General features: G+C 37.9%; 3 protein-coding genes and 2 pseudogenes across 4 annotated transcripts; 1 reads left to right on the forward strand and 4 right to left on the reverse strand.

Moving 5' to 3' along the window:
• Positions 1-241: 241 nt before the first annotated feature.
• On the reverse strand, positions 242-3,108 carry LOC119990906 (annotated as a pseudogene).
• A 764-nt stretch (positions 3,109-3,872) lies between these two features.
• On the reverse strand, positions 3,873-8,609 carry LOC119991667. Its single transcript, XM_038838059.1, has 3 exons — positions 8,477-8,609; positions 6,973-7,199; positions 3,873-5,410 (listed from the first exon to the last, which is right to left on the reverse strand). Exon 3 carries the CDS (start codon positions 5,385-5,387, stop codon positions 4,230-4,232), a length of 1,158 nt encoding a protein of 385 aa, XP_038693987.1. The 5' UTR covers positions 5,388-5,410; positions 6,973-7,199; positions 8,477-8,609; the 3' UTR covers positions 3,873-4,229.
• A 2,859-nt stretch (positions 8,610-11,468) lies between these two features.
• On the forward strand, positions 11,469-14,384 carry LOC119990728 (eukaryotic peptide chain release factor subunit 1-2-like). Of its 2 annotated transcripts, none has more exons than XM_038836805.1 (3): positions 11,469-11,514; positions 12,205-13,669; positions 14,061-14,384. In XM_038836805.1, exon 2 carries the CDS (start codon positions 12,224-12,226, stop codon positions 13,535-13,537), a length of 1,314 nt encoding a protein of 437 aa, XP_038692733.1. In that variant the 5' UTR covers positions 11,469-11,514; positions 12,205-12,223; the 3' UTR covers positions 13,538-13,669; positions 14,061-14,384. The 2 variants fall into 2 exon arrangements, with proteins under 2 accessions (XP_038692733.1, XP_038692735.1); XM_038836807.1 differs by having other exon boundaries at positions 11,483-11,508.
• Positions 14,385-14,584: 200 nt separating this feature from the next.
• On the reverse strand, positions 14,585-17,966 carry LOC119990729 (U2 small nuclear ribonucleoprotein A'-like). The gene is made up of 8 exons (XM_038836808.1): positions 17,862-17,966; positions 17,734-17,774; positions 17,221-17,350; positions 16,938-17,143; positions 15,869-16,042; positions 15,619-15,669; positions 15,349-15,519; positions 14,585-14,929 (listed from the first exon to the last, which is right to left on the reverse strand). Exons 1-8 carry the CDS (start codon positions 17,941-17,943, stop codon positions 14,924-14,926), a joined length of 861 nt encoding a protein of 286 aa, XP_038692736.1. The 5' UTR covers positions 17,944-17,966; the 3' UTR covers positions 14,585-14,923.
• On the reverse strand, positions 17,861-22,385 carry LOC119990999 (annotated as a pseudogene).
• Positions 22,386-22,393: the final 8 nt, after the last annotated feature.

The raw sequence follows: 22,393 nt of genomic DNA on the forward strand, positions 1-22,393 counted from the left end.
ATAATCTATCAAAACCAAGACAATAAGAGCTTTGCTCGTAAGAGCCAACATGAAGATGGATAAAGACGGCCTTTTGTTTTTACAAGGAATCAAGAAATATATGACAATAAGATATAGACAGGAGGTATCAACAAACATGAGACTGAATGAATTACAATAAATCACTAACCACCAAACTATTAGCACTAAATGCAAACGACCAACCAAACAACCTTGCCCAAATCCATTTCTTCAAGAGAAAAAGCATGAAATAACTGCTTAATAATGCTATGCAATCATAAACCACATCCCTCGATAAAAATGCATACTGATAAAATTCACCCAATGGCCAAGGTAAGCATTTCACTAATCCAAGGACAGAGATATCCAACTCTCTAATATGCTTGGTAACCACCTCCCCTTGAACGTCCACCCATCCTTCCACGGCCGCGGCCATAGCCTCTGCCCCCTCTGCCTCTTTCATATCCAGCACCTACAAAGCAAATGCTTCATGAGATCAACGTGAATCCTTCGCAAATTCAAACTGATATCCCCACCATTTATAAATCCAGTATGATATACTTGTTTATAAGCTTATGGAGATTGAAAATGACATATCATACAAAGATTAAGGATCCACATCCATTCACATCCTGCATATATTCGATTCTCCTCAATAACAAATTACCCTAAAAAACCTTTTTTGTTGTATCATCACTCCGCATAAAGCTTTTCCTTACATCAATTCATGAAACAAACTTACCACGACTGCCCCAACCTCTTCCTCGGCCACCACCGTCGTTCCAATTTGTATACCCACCGTTATCTATCATATAAAAGGGCACGTTGAAGGTATTGCCATATAAAAAACAAAGTAAAACAGTATGGAAATAAATTTTGACAACCATAATAAAACATCCATTATTGCTACCCTTGATAGTTTCCTTCATAGTTCCCCCGAAAGTTTCCTTCATTGTTCCCCCGATAGTTTCCCTGATAGTTTCCCTCATTGTTCCCCGATAGTTTCCCTGATAGTTTCCTTCATTGTTCCCCCGATAGTTTCCTTCATTGTTCCCCCGATAGTTTCCCTGATAGTTTCCTTCATAGTTCCCCTGATAGTTTCCCTGATCGTTTCCATATCCACCCCTGCCCCAATTCCGCCCTCTCCCTCTACCACGACCCCTACCTCGGCCATATGAATCTGAAATTTATCATCAAAACAAGGTATTAAAACTGACAAGGACGTATCCAAAGATACCACCTAAAAACATGTTACTGACAGCACCTTCATTGGCGGCATTGTACGGAGCACGTGCTAACCTGGGCTGCTGCTGCTGCTGCTGATAAACATACTGCCTCTTTGGTTGTGCTACAACAGATGGAGCTTGGCATCTATTGACAAGTTTTTCAGACATGCACAAAAAGCCAAATTGTAAAGCAGGAGCACTGGGAAAACAATGTAATTTTCAAGAATTGAATGGTATGAATTTCTTAAGTGACATGAGCTCTCTCAAGACACCCGCCGCCTAAAAGAGGGCCATACGTTAGTACAGTAACCCAGAAACCCAAAAAAAAATCTTGATCAGTGCCAATAATAGAAACCAGAGAGGCTTGGTTCAAGGATTAATAGCCCATATCAATCTTTGCAACGGCTCAAACACAAGCCACTCTCCTCTGAATCCACATCCAATAGCCTAACCTAGGGTTTAAAAAAAAATGATATTGGCAAGAAGCAATTACCCAGGAGAGTTGGTATTTAGCTTCTCTAGTTGATAAGGTTATTGAAATCATCGAGACATGACGTGTTTGTTCCACACTGCATCAGACATGAATACTTACATATCTCAGTTATAATTCATACATAAGCATCACTGAACATATCATCTTTTCCTTTTCTTCAAATGCAAAACAATGAAAAATTATTATAAAACTTACGGCACAAGACCCTCCTCAATAGGTTCCCATACATCAGTTATGCTTATTGAGCTGATTGCAGTGTCTTGATGCAAATTTGGAATTCTCTTCTGCATCAGTAGACAAATACCTAATTAGTTAAGCACCAGAGAGCAAGCCACATACAACGAAAACAACATTCGCAGGGAATACTAACCTTCAGTATCTCTGTAATGGCTACTGTCTTGCTGATTGCTTGGCCCATTGCCTTCAAGACAATCTCTTTCATATGTTTTTCCTAAAATGTATTGCAAACGACAATAACATAGAAAGCAGAGATCTTAAGCATTATTAGGTGGAAGATTAAAGAAGTGTCCAGGAAAAATAAAAGCAATTGCACAATGGTTCACATACAATGTATATATTACAAATACAAGTGACTTCATCCTGACAATTAGACTCTTTAAGTATATCTAAGTCATGCTTTTCAGGGATCTCATGCATGCTGCTCCATCTTCAAACAGCTAAATACTTACTTCTTAGTCATAAACTCCCCACTGAACCCCCTATATGACTACTCTCACTGCAAAATTCTATTGTGATAGATTCTGTACCTAACTGCCTAGCTCCGGTAATCACACAATTTCTATATATACGCACAATCTGCAGACAGAAATACTACAAAAAATTAGACTCTTAACACAATCAATCTCGGGACAGATTTTTCATTGATGTAAAATGGATACATCTCAATCAAAATTCAAAATCGCAGAAAGGCATAAAAAGCAGAAGCAACAGATCCCATAAATCCAGTTAACTCCAAGAATAGCAATAATCACCCCAAATCCACGACGGACACACACAGAACGCTATGGATATAATGGCAGGAAAACAAAAACAAATCCATGACAGAAGAAACAATTAACAGTACCCATTAAAGCAATAAAAACAAGACGCATGTACAGTTTCGGCGAGAAAAGACGATACCATGAGAAGCGTAGTGGCATAACTGATGTAGTTTCGGATAACGCCTTGAGTGGTGATACGGATCTCATTCTCGCTAAGCGGAGACTGTGGCTTCGGTTTTTCGACACGCTGGTACCTATCCATGGCTCTCTGGATTTTTCTTTTGCTCCGGAACGCTAAAACCCTAGACGAAGAAAAGAGAGTAAAGGCTAAAACCTCAGCGAGACTGAGGAATGAATGAGCCCCTTGGGCTTTTAATTAAAAGTTAAAAGTTAAAACTCGACTTGTATTTCCTATTGGATTAAAGCTGTTCTACTTTGGAGCGCGTGTTTACCAGAGCTTTATATTATGAAATGGGCCTAACTTGGGCTTTTCACTGGTTAAGTAGTTGGGCCTCTGTTCATTCAAATTGCTTGGACCCAAATGGGTAAAAATCTAGGATAATCGAATGGGCTACAACTACTAGTGCTAATTTAACGGTTACTTTTAAATTTTAGATTATTTAAGGAATCGTCAATGTATTTTCTTTTTCATTTGTTTCTCAATCAGAAATTTTCCGATGAATGTTACTTCCATTATACATTTATACAATAATCTAATTACTACATAGTTTAATTACTATTAACAATTACAGTCTATACATGCGAGTCACTCCCCGTTACTTCAAAAAAAAAAAGTGTATCACCCTAATGATCAAGGTTCGAATCTCTCATCTCCGTTTTAAAAAAAAAACGAAAAAAACTGGAATCTATAATATAAGTTTCACGATTCAAACTTGCGAGCTGACAATTTATATTATGCTTATCAACGTCAAAAACACAAGGGGTAGATGAAGGTCAAAAATTAAAATTAAACATCAGAAACCGAAGGTAGAATGCGCCCATTTTGAAAATTCGTGACCAAATGTGGCTCTCTTGTCCAATTTTCATGTCACAAAGAAGAGATGGAATGTCTATGCTGCATGTAATCCGATGTTTGACACAAGATTACAGCAGAAGACGAGATGGAGGAGGGGGAGATGGTAGAACGGAACAATCAATCAAATCACACACTGCATATTCAACTTATATAGTACAAATGTTTGGAACAAGATGCTTGCAGTTCAATAAGAGAAAAAGATCCAGACTTGTCTTCAATTACAATTCCGTAATAAGCTGAAAGCATTATAAATACATCCAGGAACAAATCTTTTCCAGCTTTAGCACTTCCTCCAAGCTTATGAGTCACTGTAACCATGATTTCCAATCAGCATGAAAATTACAAGGCAGTTTCCTAGCATTCTTGGAAAAATCGATGGTAACAACAATAACTGGGACAGCAAAGCATAATCTGGAAGATAACTCCAGAAGCTGTCAAGTTCCTGCTATTTACCAGAGATTTGCTGATGCCTCTCATGACTGATCCTCATTAGTCCTTGGGCGCATTAGACGCCTGCGTCTTCTTGGAATGGGAGACCCGTCTTCTCTAGCATTGTCTAACAGATGCAAGTCATTGTCATTGTCTTCATCTTGTAGACCCAATAAATTCTCACCCCAAAGGTACCGCCGGTCGGATGAAGCTCCTGCACTGCGTCGATGCCTTGTCCAGGCCCTTGAACGACCCCTTGGCTCACCAACTCTGTCCATCGAGCCTATCATCTGGAACAAAAAGAAAGTGGTCCACAAAGGTGCAGTAGGTTCGCCAGCTACTCTTCCTCTTTCAACCGGTAACACATCTCCAGTTTCAATAGCGTAGTCCCCAACAACAACAGCGTCTGGAATAGCTGAGCGAATAGCACTAACAATATCACCATATTCTCTCTGGTGCTCGAGGCGTCTCCATGCTCGTTCTCTAGAAGGATCAACATCAGAAGGTCGAGTAGTTGGGTGAAGCCTCCTAGCATGTCGACGCAATTCCTGATAGTTCCCCGCGAATGAGCAAGATTCCCGGGTACAACTACGCTTCTTTGAATTAAGATATTTTCTGGCCTCTTCTACAACCTTCCACCCTAGTATGGCTCCTCGGCACAAAGGGCATTCCAAACTCAATCTTGACTCTGACAGATTCTCCCCATCCAACTCTTCATTGTCATTCCTTCCACGATGAGGCCCAAAACTACCAATTTCCATATTGGCTTCTCCCTGTGTCGTTAAATGCTGAGCATGATCTTGAATATTATTTTCTACCAGTCCTTCAGGCATTAAAGAAGTTATAGTGTTGCTTTCACTTACATCATTGTTATCATTGCCTTCAATAATATCAGTTCTCAAAGCCAAGTCCAGGTCATCAGAAGAGACAATAGAACTATATGGGTCAAAAGATAAGGAAGAGGGTAAGGTTGAATTATTCAGAGAATCATCCCTTGACTTTTTGAACCTGTCTAGGCAATTTGAATGCCGGTAACTTGTATCACAAATGTAAGATCTGCAACCCTTCTCATGCGAACTGCACAGGAGGAGGACAGCATTATGTGGATGGTCCATGCAAATAGGGCATAAGACTTCATCCAATTCTTTGTGAAAACCATTGATTTCTGTATCACAACAAACTCTTCGTTTCACCCCCGCCATCTTGCATGCACTGTCGTAAGTTACTAAACATATTTGACTTATTAGAATGATGCCAGCACAAGTGAATATGACTTAATATTAAATTATTAATAGACATATAAAACTAATTACTTAGCATGGTCACAGCACTAATTAAATATACCATATAAACTGACATTAGCAACCGACAATAACTACAGAAATCAAAATACAAACAATAGTAAATTACTCATAAAAAACACTAGGAGCGCTAAAGCCTACAGGCATAATCCAAAGACCAAGCCACTTGAGTAAATAAAAAGTTATAATGATTTAAAATTATGAGATCCCACTAATATGGTTCACAGGTTCAATACTATATCAGTAAACTGAATAATGGGACTAAGATCCAATTGGATCTTCAATCTGAATCAATACATCAAGTGAATCTGCATAAACTACCCTGACCTTCCCTGAGGACAGTTCAAGTTCACTGTTGCATTGCGGAAATTTGATAGCTACCGATAACAGGGCTCTGCCCATGATATGCTTCACAAAATGACTATGTCCATCATAAAGAGTTGTCTCACAGAAAATAACAAGAAAAACTAAGATAGAAACGAATTGGACCCCTGGGCATCTTTTAAGGAAACTATAATTACATATCAGAAACCTGTTACCAAATGACGCTTGCAGTCTCAAAACTCACTAAAACCTAGCATATGACACCAACAAAGTTTCCAATCCTAATAACAAGATTTAGCCACATAAGTACAGAACCCTAGTCAAATTATAGTAACATCTAATACAACAGACCATTAATGTTTTCGAACGGAAATTCTTAATCCATCATAGTACCACTCTTGACCAAACACACTCAAGTGCAGAATTCTGACAAGGAATTTTTTGTTGTCTAGCTTGCATATACCGTATAGGTTTTCTATCCAGAACGAGATTTCCACTTGCCAATGAGAAGAATAGTAGGAGAAATACAATTTTTACACTCCCAAGTCAACAGTGTATTATTTCTATACAACAAAACTCCAGATCTGCAACATAAACACTCTTCAAGAGTCTGACATGCACGACAATATCCTCTTCTTCCTACACTCCTTACATGAACAATTCCCAACTTTATCTTCATACAGCTTCACCCTTCACAAATACTCACATTATAGATAGCCTTCATAATTAACCACCAGATATCCAGTCAGCGAAGGTATGATATTAACACTAAACTTTGATCTAATGCCAAGGAATACAAACATGATAAAGCAAACTCCAAAACCTTAAGAAATGTATTCTCTTGGGAATTGGGACGATTGTTGCATGATTAATCACTTCAAATCTTGTTTCTTTTCCTAGACAAACAGTGAAAAACCACACACCCCAAGAACATAGTTTAGGTGTAGCCAACCAGATGTGAAACACACATTGTGCCATTATCAATGCCCAACACAATCTTTCTGCTAGGAATCAATTTTCTAACTTACTACAAGGATCAAAACAGACAAACTTGGAAATATGAAACCAAGCTTTGTTGGTGTGTGTGTTGGGTGTTCAGGCAATGCACATGATAAATGAAATAAAACTCAACAAGATCAGTCCAGCACACATATATACTAACCAGAAGGAAGATGTCTACACTATTCCCTACTGGAAGCTGCTGTGCTTTACTTGCATAACCAAATGAGAAATCTGAATCTCTTCTTGAATTTATATGGTATCATGCAACGGTCCAAGGAATGAAAAACATACAGTCAAAATCATATAAACTTGATATAATACAGCCTTGAATTTCGATGGCTAAGTCTCTAGTGATCTAGCCATTAGGTTACCAAGGAGTCCTAAAACCTGCAATTGCAAAAGAAAAGAGGAGCAATGATCAAATTCAAAGATCACTAACAAGATTTCCATAGATTATCAAGGAAACAAAGTAGCTACAAAAATAGCACATAAGGAAAAGCTTTGGACTAGTTTCTCAAGACAACCACAATACTATTCAAATGACATAAACTATGAATTCATTTCATTCACAAAAGACAAAACAATGGACGCAACCAAATACATTAACATAGCATATGACTTAGTTACAGGAGCGCACGAAACCCAATCCACCCCACCCCACCCTTCCTAAAAAATAATGTAAAAGACAATAGAACCCACTGAACATAAAATGCAAAGATACTAAGATGGATATCTATCATCAGATAAATACTAATCCATCCATTTTGAAATCATGCAAACGTCATCTAATTTATTAAATATATCAGAAAGAAGTACTAAAATGTGAAAATTTCAGATATCTTCTAATGAAGAAAAGGTTGAGGGTATGTATCTAACAGGATTACAGCTAGTTGAATGAACTGGAAAAGTACATCTGAAAAATACCATTCAAGTAGGTTTGGTACATGTGCTGCAATGATGTATCATTCAAAATGCTGAGCTATTAAGAAACAATATTGACAAACAATGAATGAACATAGAAAAAACTACAATGTTCCAATTAAAATGCAGCAATAAAAAGAACGAAAAGATAAGAACTGACAATGAGAATGGCTTAGATATGAATTATTGGCATAACTGCATAAGCGAATTCATATAGCGAATTCCAACTATAAGACGATAATAATAAAGTCTTTGATGATAATAATGAAAGAAACATCATCAATCAATCATGCAGCAAAACCCAAATTTGTGAATTAACATCCTAGACATACATACGTAACAGAGATTAAAAAAAAATCCACCCAGCAGCATATGCTTCCACTACTGCATCAAACCAATCCTAAATAATTGCCTATTCACCAGGTAAGCATTGGAAAACCGTATAACTCTATGAAGGGTTTGGTTTAAGTGTCTCAGTTCTCAAAATCTCATCTTCACCCCACCCAAAATCAATAATTAACACAGAACATGAATCAGACAATTGCCACCTAAAATCTAACCTTTGCAATATATCAATCCCTTCTCAACACACTAACCTAACCTCAACATAGACAAAACAACAACACACACGACACGATTCCAAACACAATTGCAAAAAAATGTAAACATAGGAGCATCAACATGAATCTATATGAATCAGATGGCAAGTTGGCAAGAAAATATGAAAAAGGAGAAGTGATTACAGAAAGGAACCCGATTCCGACTAGATTGTTGCGTGAAGGATTCGCAGATACAGAGAGGAAAAAGAGACGGGGACTCGGTGGCTTTAACCGCCTCCGCTTCGGTGTTCGGTCGGTGAAACTTGCTACATTAAAGGGCCGAACTGGGCCGCAGATTATGATCCAGCTAGGCTCGTTCAGGTCATGGGCCTTTCAAGGCCTGGTTTATATGGGCCAACTGTACTTGTTTAGATTAAAGGCCCAAATTTCCCTCACATTATGATCCAGCCTGGTTCGTTCAGGTCATGGGCCTATCTGGGCCTGTTATATGGGCCAACATTTGTATTTTTTTTGAGTGGATCATTTGTACTTTAAGCCTTCCTTGAGTTCTTTTTTTTTGGTACTCATCTGATATTTTATTGTGAGGAAATTTTATTTACACACCACTAATCTACTATCTCTATATCACTCTTTACAAATGATAAGTTTACACCATAAATTTATAAGTCTACACATAAATTTGTAGTGAAAAAACCAAATTACCCTTGTTTTATAAAATATTAAAAATATTAATGTTAAGTTTACACATTAAAACTTCAAGTTTCTTACCGATTTCCCCATGTTCGGACTCCATCTGCCACCGATTTCCCACACTTGAATCGACGTCCAAAACCGTGCAAATATATGACCAAAAATTTCTCATTATCAACATCAAAAGCTTTAAAGGAGAGGTAATGTCTTGTGAATTCTCTCTTAAATATTTCTATATCTAATGAAATCTCTCAAATTGAACATGTGAGTTTGTCAATTTCTGTATATAGCATGAGTGAGTGTCTATAGTTGTTAAACGGCGATTTCTGGTTAGAGTATGGTTGAAATAAAAATCGACACACCATGTCAATTTCTAGGGTTATAAAACGATAACATCGTGTTGTTTATCTATTAAAAAACGACAACATCAATCGTTTTTCTTCGCAAAAAATGACAACTTCTGTTGATTTGTAATATCTCCATAAATCGTTAGGGTTGTGTTGTTTTTCTTCCAGAAAAACGATAGGTCCGCTTGCCTTTTGTTAATGGTCATATTTTGTGGAGTGACAACACTGTCCTTCCATTGTGCTTTAAGCTTCCTATCCTAGGGATGTAAACCATCGTTTAGGTCATTTTTTGAATACCTCTATACCTAATTATCGGTGCCAATAATCATTTATTGATGCGGATAATCATTTGTTGGTGCCAATAATCATTTCTTGGTGCCGATAAATGTCATTATTATTTATAGAAATGTCTATTTATCGGTGTCGATAAACATCATATGTGAAACTAATTATTATTTATAAAAATGTCTATTTACCGATGCCGATAATAGTTTTTCGGTGTCGATAATAATTTCTTGGTGCCAACAAATGTCATATGTGGAACCAATTATAATTTATAGAATTGTCTATTTATCGGTGTCAATAATCATTTATTGCTACCAGTAATTGTTTTTTGATGTCAATAGACGTCATATGTGGAATCAGTGTTGATAACCATTTCTTGGTACCGGTAATCTTTTTTGGTGCCGATAAATGTCACGTGGAACTAATTATTATTTATAGAAATGTCTATTTGTCGATAATTGTTTTTCGGCGTCGACAATCATTTCTTGGTGCCAACAAAAGTCATATGTGGAACCAATTATTATTTATATAATTGTCTATCTATCGATGTCGATAATCATTTCTTGGTACCGATAATTGTTTCTTGGTGCCAATACATGTCATATGTGGAATCGGTGTCAATAACCATTTCTTGGTATCGATATTAATTTCTTGGTGCCGATAAACATCATATGTGGAACTAATTATTATTCATCGAAATGTCTATTTACCAATGCCGATAATCATTTTTCAGTGTCGATAATCATTTCTTGGTACCGGTAATTGTTTATTGGTGCCAATAAACATCATATGTGGAATTGATGTCGATAACCATTTCTTGGTACCGGTAATCATTTATTGATGCCGATAAACATCATGCGGAACTAATTATTGTTTATAGAAATGTCTATTTACCGATGTCGATAATCGTTTTTCGTGTCGATAATCATTTCTTGGTGGCAACAAACGTCATATATGGAACCAATTATAATTTATAGAATTGTCTATTTATCGATGTTGATAATCATTTCTTGGTTTCAGTAATTGTTTCTTGATGCCAATAAACGTCATATGTGGAATCGATGTCGATAACTATTTATTGGTACTGGTAATCATTTATTGATGCCGATAAACGTCATGCGGAACTAACTATTATTTATAAAATGTCTATTTACCGATGTCGATAATCGTTTTTTGGTGTCGATAATCATTTCTTGGTGGCAACAAACGTCATATGTGAAATTTATTATTATTTATAGAATTGTCTATTTGTCGATGTTGATAATCATTTCTTGGTTTCAGTAATTGTTTTTTGGTGCCAATAAACATCATATGTGGAATCGATGTCGATAACCATTTATTGGTATCGGTAATCGTTTCTTGGTGCCGATAAACGTCATATGTGGAACTAATTATTATTTATAGAAATGTTTATTTACCGATGCCGATAATTGTTTTTTGGTGTCGATAATCATTTCTTGGTGTCAACAAACTTCATATTAGTGGTGTGTAGATAAAATTTATATTTATTGTGATTGAGAGAGAATCCTTCTTCTCAAGTCTTTATCTCTAGGAAATCCTTGGTCACGGTATTGGGCCTTTTTTTTCCGAAGTTTGCAACATGCCAACATCGGCTATAATGGGGGCCCAAGGATCACATACAGGTTTGGTTTTTGGGCTCATATTTAAGCCCAAAAGCCAAAGCGGTGCCACCTAGGCACCTATCATATGAGTTTTGAATTTTCCAATTTCGGTAAAAAACACGGAACTCCTAATTAAGTCGGTTATCGCTAACCATGGTAAAGAATTTGAACCATGGTTTGGTTAAGGTGCTAGGGTTTCCCATATGAAATGAATGACAGGATTACAGGATTCTCTTTTCTTTCATCTGTCGTGTGGTTCCTAAAAGAAGGGGTCCTGGTCAATCTTTGTTTTTTCCCCCTTCTTTTGTTGAGTTAGTGAATTTTGAATTGCTTGAGTAGTGACTATTAGCTTAAACAATTTGTTTATGATTTTGAAAATATCTTTGGATTGCCCACAATATAGCCACATAAGATTGTTATTTAATTTTGAGCTTAAGTTAACTAAATGATTATTGTTACTCATGAACTTAGTTGGTTCTTGATTTGTGTCTTGTGGCATTAGCTTATATGATTTGGATTTCTTCTGGTATTTTACCTTTGTGTTCTCATCTGATTTTGAAAATAAATTTGTTTTTGTGTTGTTCCTTTTTTTAATTTCTATTGTGAATATGTGCTTGTACCAGAGTTTTGAACTTACGCAAATTTTGAAACTTATATTGTGGTTTCCTATATTATTTCATGCTTGAATATAATTTCCTATTCTTTATCATCTGTTTTTTTTTCCCTGCACGGCTGCAATTTTAGTTTATATTTTTGTATGGATTTTTGGTTGGTTGTATATTTTGGGAAATTGACTCCAGATTCTTTCTCTGTGAGTGGTGTGTGTGGTTTTGCAAGGAAAGGCTTAGAATTGTGTTGTCTTCTTGGGCGCATGTTTGCTTGATCTTCAGACAAAAAGCAATTGTGTTCATCATTTACTCACGTCTTGGTAGATAATCTTATGCCTTTTGCTCAAATGTTTGTGCAGGTAAAGAAACTGTATCACAATGGCAGATGCTCATGAGACTGATAAGAACATTGAGATTTGGAAAATCAAGAAATTGATTAAGGCGCTGGAAGCTGCAAGGGGCAATGGCACAAGCATGATTTCTCTTATCATGCCTCCTCGCGATCAAATTTCCCGGGTAACTAAGATGCTTGGAGATGAATTTGGAACTGCTTCTAACATCAAAAGTAGGGTCAATCGTCAATCTGTGCTGGGTGCAATCACTTCTGCCCAGCAGAGACTTAAACTTTACAATAAGGTTCCTCCCAATGGGCTTGTTCTTTACACAGGTACTATTGTAACTGATGATGGGAAGGAGAAAAAGGTTACCATTGACTTTGAGCCATTCAGGCCGATTAATGCATCTCTGTACCTCTGCGACAACAAGTTTCACACGGAAGCTCTGAATGAACTGTTGGAATCCGATGACAAGTTTGGTTTCATTGTCATGGATGGTAATGGAACTCTTTTTGGGACTCTCAGTGGTAATACCCGGGAGGTTCTTCATAAATTTACTGTTGACCTCCCAAAGAAACATGGAAGAGGTGGACAATCAGCTCTTCGTTTTGCTCGTCTTAGAATGGAGAAGCGCCATAACTATGTGCGGAAGACTGCTGAACTTGCCACACAGTTTTACATTAATCCTGCCACCAGCCAGCCCAATGTTTCTGGATTAATACTAGCCGGGTCTGCTGACTTCAAGACTGAACTGAGTCAGTCCGATATGTTTGACCCACGGCTTCAAGCAAAAATATTGAATGTGGTTGATGTTTCTTATGGTGGGGAGAATGGTTTTAATCAGGCAATTGAGTTGTCTTCAGAAATTCTGGCCAATGTGAAGTTTATACAAGAGAAGCGCTTGATTGGCAAATATTTTGAGGAGATATCCCAGGATACTGGGAAGTATGTTTTTGGTGTGGATGACACTATGAAGGCTTTAGAGATGGGGGCTATTGAGATTCTTATTGTGTGGGAAAACCTAGACCTTACCAGGTATGTGCTGAAAAATAGCACCACAGGTGAGGTAACCATAAGTCATTTTAACAAAGAGCAGGAAGCCAATAATAAGAACTTCAGGGATTCAGCCACCAATGCTGAACTGGAGGTTCAGGAAAAGACGTCACTGCTTGAGTGGTTTGCTAATGAGTACAAACGGTTTGGTTGCAGTCTTGAGTTTGTTACCAACAAATCTCAAGAAGGATCCCAGTTCTGCCGAGGGTTTGGTGGTATTGGGGGCATTCTTCGCTACCAGCTTGATATGAGAACATTTGATGATCTCTCTGATGATGGTGAAGTTTATGAGGATTCTGAATAGCAATCAATCAAATATAACCCGTCACTGGTGCAGGAAGGTGGGGTAAAAGGCCTGCACCTGCGGGCGAGCTGTCGTGCTTGCTGCTTCTGATCGGTACCTGTGCTATATAAGTTTTGTCCACTTCTTAGAGAGGTTTGGTCTTAACTTGCACATTCTAGTCCACTCAGTTTTTTTTGCTAAAAAGAAAGTTGATCGTAATAGCTCACGAGTTGTATGAGTGATTTCCCCCCTTGTGGTGGTGTGTTGATGTTGATCGAAATTTTGTGTCTTGTTCATGTTAACTTGATTAATCTTAGAGAGGCTTTGTCTTAACTAACATGATCTTCCCCAATTATTTGACTTCATTTATTTCCATTAATCTGTTTTCCCCCCTCATTCATAAGAATTAATGACTTTTCAGTTATCACCCATTCGATTTGTGACTTTCTAGTTCTGTGGTTATTTAATACACCCTGTGGTTATTTCTTTTCTCCTTCTATTATTTTGTCAGTTTTCTAATTCTGAGAGTTCTGGTGGTCTGCAGTTGGATGGAAGCTTGGTGGTTTGGATTGTGCAACGGAGGAGGAGGAAGGATCTTAACACAGTTGCTTCCCAAGCGCGTCAAGTGGATTCTGAAGAACTGGTGCATTTGATAAGATCAAAACCCTGTTGTTTGCTTAATAATATAGAAATTTAGAATTTTATGTTGGCTTGTTTTTTGAAAAAGAAGTACTTTAAAATTTCTTTCTCTTAAGTCTAAGCTACTGCTTTATGGTTGGCAAGTTGGTTGTTACTCGCATACTCTGGTGCTTGATTCAACTTATTTTGATTAATGAGCTTTTGGTATTAAGATTAAACTTTATCATGAGTTATGTGCTTTTTGGAAGTATCTTACATTGCTGATATCCTTGGTAATGGATGTATGTTTTTGGGTGATGTAAGGTATTAATAACATAGAATGTGCAATAGCTAGTTACTCCATAAATCCCTCATACGTCGTACATTGCTCATCCTGCCTAATGAAATTCAGCCCCACAATCGCCTCCAACCTACACCTTAATATAGGCAGCAGCACAAATCCAAAGTAGCACTATGCATCGGAAGGTACACCAGTACTTAACTATTGAAGTTACTACATCCATGAGAGTTCTACGGATCAATGGTCTCAAATCCTTCTAATATTAATAAACAAACAACGCCTTGGAAGCAAAAAATATGGCAACACTTTCAGGGTCAGAACATGAGAGCATATGAGTTGTTGCCAGGTCTAGGAGAATCATATAGGGCTCAGGTCACTAATTAATTGATCTCAAGTTACTGAAAACGTTTCCAAATATCCCTTGGAAAAATCAGCCATCAAGTTTGGCTTCACACATGCAAGAGTATTCCTAACATTCCTTGATCCTTCTATTCCTGAAAGGAGAAAAGAATCAAAGCTGGAGTCAGAAAGCACAGCCGAAGATTTTTAAGGATAAAAACCCACCACTAGAAACCAGAATATAAAAATCAACCACCAGAAACCATACTACGTTTCAGCAAAATTAGCTGAGTAAACAACATTTCCCCACTATAGACTCTGGGTAGAAATTTATAGGATCTTTTAAACTTTTCTTAGCCAAATTCGATCCCTCCTTTGGCCTTAAATCACAACCAATTAAAAGCAAAGCACACAATAAAAACCTAGTTTTGATCTTCCTATGTTCCCAAAATTTCAAAGTGCAGTATATAACCAAGTCATCAGTAAGACAAAAATTCAAATCTGTCCTGTAACAGACAGAGCATAAAAAACATGCAATTCAAATGGGAAGAAGAATAATGCGACATATAAATACCTGCTCCATTGGGGTAGCTTCATTGTCCTTCGATTCCTCTCCAGTCTTTGGCTCAACATTAGTTTCTTTGGGATTCTCCGAAGTCATTGTGTCATCTTCTTCCATTGTGTCGCCTCCACCACTACCAACTGGAATTTTCAGATCTTCAGGAATCATGCCTGATTTCAAAGCCTGTCCAAGGAAAATACAAATGAGAAGGCAATTATCACTCAGCGCAAAAATGGAAATTCGAGAGCACACAACTTCTCCAATAGAGCAGAAATCACATACCTTTTCAAGTCTTGCAACCTCTTCAAGAGTTTGAGAATTCACAATGGCAGCCTGCATAACAACCAAAATGGTATGTAACATAATAATTCCAATCATGTACTAAAAACAAATGACACATAGTCCATTCACAAATGTTATCAAATATATGGATAAAAAAATTTCAGAAAGAAAAATAATTTCGCCACAAGTTAGAAATGCTAAATGTACAATGGCACTGCCGTCATACAATTGGATCTGATAAATAGATTACCTTGATAGCTATAATTTGCTCAGGAGTTGGGGCAACCATTTTTGGAGCCAGTTGTTCCTCTGCCGGTTCCGAAATGGATGAAACCTCAGCAGGAGTAATTGTCGTCGTGGACACCTTTTTAACCTCTTCTTCAACTTCTTTAGATGCAAACAAATTTGCTGCTTCCACTCTTTCCTATCATTCAAAATTAATGAAACCAGAGAATGAGGAGTCATCCTAGGATATAACCATTTTAATCCCTTTTTTTTTTTTTTAGCGAAACTTAATTTGATGGATAAGAACAGAAGTGATGAATATAAAATCATGCATATTAATACAAGTCAAACATAAAAATTACATGCCCCAAATTGCTGATCAGGAAAAAAAATAGATCCTAAACATAGAATGTAGATCGCAGTTCTTATTTCCTAATATTCAATGTGCCTAAACTCATGCATAAGCAGTTGCCCGACATGATGCCTCTAAATTTAGCACATTATGTTGTGGACTAGGCCAGGATCTGCCATTTCAAAGCATTTCACATCCATGATCTTTACACCTTTAACCTTTTGGCATGTCTTCAATTATAATTATGAAAATAGATCAGAAGATATTACGAATTGCTGGTCCCAGCTCAAGACATCAAACCACATCATGCAATCACCAGGCCAAGGTTTTAATGCCACCGCTAAGCACTGTTTTCAATTAAATAAGATCATGATTCCAACAAAAACCAGCTCACAAATGTTGGTTTAATGACAGCCCAAGCTTGTTAACAAAATGGGAGGTCCAGTTTTATCTTCTATTAGCTAGTTGTCCTTCACTTTTAGTTCAAAGTTCGATTAAACTCCTGAAAGGATAACATTGAAACTTGATGAAAGCCTTTAAACGACTCATTAAGAAATGTACAATCTGCAAGGGCCGCTAAAATTCTAGTGAGTTGTGATAATGAACGGTAGGGTTCAGGGCTCCCCAAAGTCTTGCTAATGAAGCAAGGCAATGAGCCCCAACACTTGAAACCGCAAAGAAAAGTTATCTGAATACACTCAAAATACACAAACATGGGTTCAATACAGCAAAATAGACTCACCTTGTTTTTCACTTTCCTGAAATCCAGAACCCGAAGCGACTTTAGTTTGTGAATTATGTAAAGCCGATAATTAGGTTTCTTCGTGATATTGTTATCCAGCAGGCTAAGGAACTGCAACCTAGGAAGGGAGGCAAGAGGATCAATCTCCACCAAGTTGACAAGCCTGTTGTTAGTTAGAACTAACGAGTGCAGCTTTGGCAAGAACTCTACAAGACAAAACAACGGTAAGCCGTCCCATCAAAGGGAAAGAAATCAAGTGTAGTTAATAGATTTTACTACATACCTCCAATGTTGGGATTAATACGAGTAATCCGGTTGTTATTTACAATCAAAGTTCCCAGCCGATTGAGATTGGGAAAGTTTTCAAGCTTGACAATCTCATTGTCTGACAAATCAATGGTATCAAATTGGTCCTGCCACCCAAAATTAAAATAAATCAGTTTGCGATGGTAGTAGTACCAAAGATTTTCTGAAATATAAAGGAAAAATAACTTTGACCAGTGTTTTGAGAATATCTAGTAGCTTAAATATACTTAAGGTTTACGAGGGAATAATTTGGACCCTGAAGTTTTGGCTCAATAAGGGTTATCATGAAATGCAAGTAATATGAAGGGATAGGTTCAATAATCGCTAGGGTTTAGGGATGTTAGGAAGGAAGATTAGAGTACTGAGGACAGCAATCAATTGGACGCAACACAATCTCACTTAGGTTTTTTCCGTCAATTGGAAGAGGACTCCAGCTATCTAGTCAGAAAAACGTTTAAGAAAATAACAAAAACGAAGAAGAACACGGTACCTCCGTGGCGCCTAAATTCTCGATTACAGCAATCTTGTTACCTGCAAGCATACAAGGGAAACGCTATATGAACTGTAGGTTATGGAGCTAGGAGTTCCAAACAAAGAAGAACAGAAAAGAAAGAAAACCTCGAAGATCCAATTCCCGGTCCTTTATGGCATTGAAAAAATGCGGACTTTTCCATATCAGATCCGCCGTCAGCCTCACCATAGCTTCTTACACTCTACAACCACCAGCACCAGTAGCTATTCCTCCTCAAGCAGCTTCAAAACCTCAAACACAACCAACAGAAGCAGCAGAATAGCTCTCCAATTGAACGGCGGCCAGTCGGCAAGGTGTGGTGGGTAGCGTAGACTTGTTCAGGTCAGATGTTAATGGACCGAAGCGCTGGCCCTTCTCGCTTAACTTGGACTTCAAATCTTGTTCAGTAACTTTATCTTGGGCTCCGAGTCTGGAGCCCATATAACTCCGTCGCCTTTTTTGTGTTGTTAGATATGGGCCGAAAGAAGCCTTTTTAGGTTCTTTTTGTTCTTTAATTTTTATTTTGAACTATATAAGGCACATGAAATCGAAATTCTATACATATAAGTCATCAGTTGAAACTAGCGATTGAGATCCCTATCATAACTGTAGCTGAGCAGAAATGCGCCTCGCTGACCAGCTGTGCTTGGCTCCCGGGTGCCTGATATGTATGGCATCGCCAACTACACATTAGCATCAGGGCCTCAAAAGTGTTGGACCAGCATTCGAAGCCATCCAAGATGTGATCACATCCACGAGCATGTCAACATCTTTTGATGATTCTGCACGAAGTATTCTCGAGTCTGCACCCACTGTGTTTCCTACTTCTTTGGCAACAGTCTCCCATGGTGTTCCCACAGTCAGATTCGCCAAAAACTCACTTCCACGATTTACCACATCCGCCATTGCTGGAGGAATGTCTGGGAGAGCCTGTAAAGATAATGTATGGAAGTAGTACAAACAGAATGCGTTCATCCTCAAGCATACAATTAAAACACACAGTCATTTATTTTTAAGCGAGGTATACCTGCTGCAAAGGGAGCCCGTGATCTCCAGGCAACAGGCGAATGGACATGTCTAGCAGTGAACTAATAGCTGATTCTGAGGAAAGAACCTGAGCAAGTACTGAAGTTTCGTCGATTGTATCATCCCTAAACTTAATGAGAAGGTTCCTGGAAATGCCGTAATATGATTTTATCTGTGGAAAAAAGAAACCATCAACAGAGTAGTCGGACAACAAACTGAAGAAAATACCAAAAAAAGGTTTGGTCCACTGCAGCAGATAGTAGCATTTATCATCCATTACAGAAAGTAAATTTAGATGCAATGACAGGTTTTGGATGCTCTACAATGAGTAGAACTATATGCATTTCTATGATCTAACTTGAGTAAACAGCTTGTGCCGTGGAAACTTGAACGAACTGTAATAGGAAAAAAAAATTATATAAAAAAGGTAATAAAAAAAACACATACATGAATACATGGCAATTTTTTAGGAGAAAGAATTCACAATTGATTATGCATTATGTTGTCAGAATTCTACATACAAGTCGGCGAGTTTCTTCTGGTTTTGGAATGAAATCTTCTCTTCCCTTGACCAAGTCCATGTACAAGGGAAGAAGTTGCTCAACCATAGGAAGAACTTATGATAATGACGCTAAATAAACAGAAGTGCAAAGCTATAAGCAGCATGCTTCAAAAGGCATACTTTACAAACATCATTGAAATAAGTTCCCGACTCGAATACTCACCCCAAGGCGAATAGTTGGTGACATTGCAATTTGTGATAAAAGTGGACCAAGACTTTGAGCCATTGGGACAACAACAGGAGAGAACAAAGGAATAGCTAAGCTTGCCTCCTGTAAGAGTATGAAGAAATTTCTTGTCAAATCATTCAAAAATACAGTTTTGGTTAGAGAATATTGTGAAGCAAATGAATGCTGGCTGTGCACAGGAATTTAAGAGGTACCTTGTTGTTGAATGACATCAATATATTCCCATTTCTTTGCACAGCATATCTTGATGCTGTTCAACAGCGAAATAACTAATTTAATTGATTGCTGCAAACCAAACAACTTGCACTCTAACAAGCCAAACAAAAGAGGAGACGAAACAGTGGTACCCATCAAAAGGTGAATAACAGATCCCAAAGAATGCCCAATACCAAATGTGGGAAGATCACGTACCTGTGAAATGAATGCATATTTAGGCCACCATCATCATTTCTTGATAATAAAGTTAAACTTCGATTATTACTGTGCAGATTGTAAAAAAAAGCTCACTGTTTCTCCTAGAAACCGATGACATCTATCAAATTTGAACTGCACTTCATCCGCAATGAAGAAGTGATCAAATCCACTAGCATATGGTGTCGCTATAACCAGAATACCCCTACATTAGCAGAAACAAGAAGTTTCTAAGCAATCTCCTAAATTTTCATAATATGATTCTCGTAAAATCCACAAGCAATAAATCACCTGGAGAATAAAAGCATACTTCTAGAACAGCACATCAGTCGGTCTTATCCAACTCATAATCAATACAATCATACAATACTAATGAACCAACCAATAGGGGTTTGGAGGAGCAAGTGTAAGGTAGCGAGAGATCTTAGGCCTTTATTAAACCTTCATCACGAAAAGTACAAGACTAAAATATATGATATGAGATTATGCCTAATGTGCAGCACCATTACCACATATGCAATCAGAGTATGCTACACATCAGAAAATGAGCTGTTAAAAACGTAATTGGAATAGAACTGTTTCAATATAAAGTCACTCACTTCTGTGCAAGGCGTTCAAGAAACAAACGGTAGGTAAGCTGGGGGGCAGCCCCAACGAATACACCACCAATAAAATGTACAACCGAGTTGGGTATTGAGCTTTTTGGTTTGAGAACCCATGCCCCCTGAGACAGTGCAAAAATGAAAGGTAAGGAAGCCTATAAAAAGTTCGATTCAATATAATGCAGAACAAACATAATTTTTTCGATTCCTATTTGGAAAAAAGCTAGTAAAGTGAGGTGAATGTATGTGACACAAGGTGGAAATGCTATTTAGAGAGTATGTGTAAGTGTAAATAACTCGCATGTCATGCTCAAACTTCCAGGGTAGTTGATTTCAATTTATACTTGGTCTGATGTCTGGGTAACAATCTTGCACAGCCTTCTTTCTTCTCCAACTACTACCAGAGGAGAAAATCAAATAACAGTATCTTCTGAATTCCCAAAAATCATGCGATTGTCTACAGTATCCAAAGCTTAGCACACTAGAAAGTTTGGTCGTGGTCATGATGGTAGTAGATCTTGCAAAAATCATTGGGCAGGCCATTGTAAATGAAAGAAGGTGCGGCGTCATGTGTGAGTATTGCATAAGCATTGAAGTTTTGAGTTCGCCACACATCATCCTCAAATCTAATCCACTTCTCAGACTATCATGATTCGAAGATCAATCTGAACGTATGCGTAACTTTGTCCTAGACAAGCTGACAGAGTATGCTGAGAGAGTATGAGGAATACATTATTAACACTCAAGAGTATAAATTGACTACTTGCTACATCAAAAATAGCCCAGAAGATACTGAAGAACACCTCAACTTCACTCCAATCGCTTGAACCGCCCCATGCCCCTTGCGATTCCCTTACTGTCTCCGTTATTAATCTGAGATAAACAGAAAATCATTGCTGCTTTTCATGTGGACTTCTGGCATGATTCAAACATTTAACCAATGAAGACTAAAAATATATCACTAAATGGTACAAACTTGTCCATCAATGGAAAATGAGAAAATGTCTACCCATTTGTGGTAGGTCAATTACATATCAAACCAAAGGCATGTCATCTTTTGAAAACCGGAGAGTAGATAATTGATGATGAATAAGTTTGTAAGGCTAGGCTACAGAGTAGAAAAAACTTTGCCATTTAGATTGGGCAGGAGGCACAAGAAGATAAAAGAGCTCATTATCTTTTCTTCGTTAGTTATACATACGCAGATATTGGATAAATTGATGAAGATATGCAAACACGTACCTTTCAATCTGACCGTAGAGTTGAATTCCAGATCCATTAGATGGAGGACTTGGTGGTGGAGCTGGTGGTCCTGTCTTGTCCTCATCGTCGTAGCTACAAGAGACTGCAATTCTGCGGCCGGGACGATTAAATATAGATAATCGAACCCGGTGAAGATGCTTATGAGGACGAGAACGATGAAACGAAGCTCCAATAGAGCCAATTTCACTGTGAATCTGATGCTGGTTTCGATGAATGTTGGGTCCAAAGACAACCCGCCATCTGTTTGCTCCTCAACTCAGAAGAGCTACGCAATGTCGCAATGATCGTCCCTGTCGAGTGGGAGATAAAGCCGACGTGCGCTTTGTTTGGCTAACTAGAAAATAGACTGTTTTCAAAACCTTGTTTTTTTAACGGGCCGTTTCTTTTTTCCCGGCACATAAAAGAAAAAGGCAAAGGGCCGTGCTCAAACCAGAATGAGGTGGGTGTGGCCCAGGCCCGCTGTCAAAACACAGTTGTAGATCAAGTAAATAGAATTTGGGCCTTTATGTATCCTTCCACCCGAAACTTCAAGCTGGCCCATTTGGCCCAGTTCTTCGACCTTGTCTGTTCCACAAAACATATCTGCTA

The sequence above is a fragment of the Tripterygium wilfordii genome, chromosome 22 (genome assembly GCF_013401445.1).
Source record: "Tripterygium wilfordii isolate XIE 37 chromosome 22, ASM1340144v1, whole genome shotgun sequence".
NCBI lineage: Eukaryota > Viridiplantae > Streptophyta > Magnoliopsida > Celastrales > Celastraceae > Tripterygium > Tripterygium wilfordii.

Excerpts from the sequence above, each read along its gene's own strand:
- LOC119991667 (XM_038838059.1), bottom strand. The coding sequence starts at position 5,387 with ATGGCGGGGGTGAAACGAAGAGTTTGTTGTGATACAGAAATCAATGGT.
- LOC119990728 (XM_038836805.1), top strand. The coding sequence starts at position 12,224 with ATGGCAGATGCTCATGAGACTGATAAGAACATTGAGATTTGGAAAATC.
- LOC119990729 (XM_038836808.1), bottom strand. The coding sequence starts at position 17,943 with ATGGTGAGGCTGACGGCGGATCTGATATGGAAAAGTCCGCATTTTTTC. Across the intron at positions 17,775-17,861 it reads CCGGGAATTGGATCTTCGAG|GTAACAAGATTGCTGTAATC; the intron begins GTTTTCTTTCTT and ends GTATGCTTGCAG. Across the intron at positions 15,520-15,618 it reads AGGTTGCAAGACTTGAAAAG|GCTTTGAAATCAGGCATGAT; the intron begins GTATGTGATTTC and ends TTCCTTGGACAG.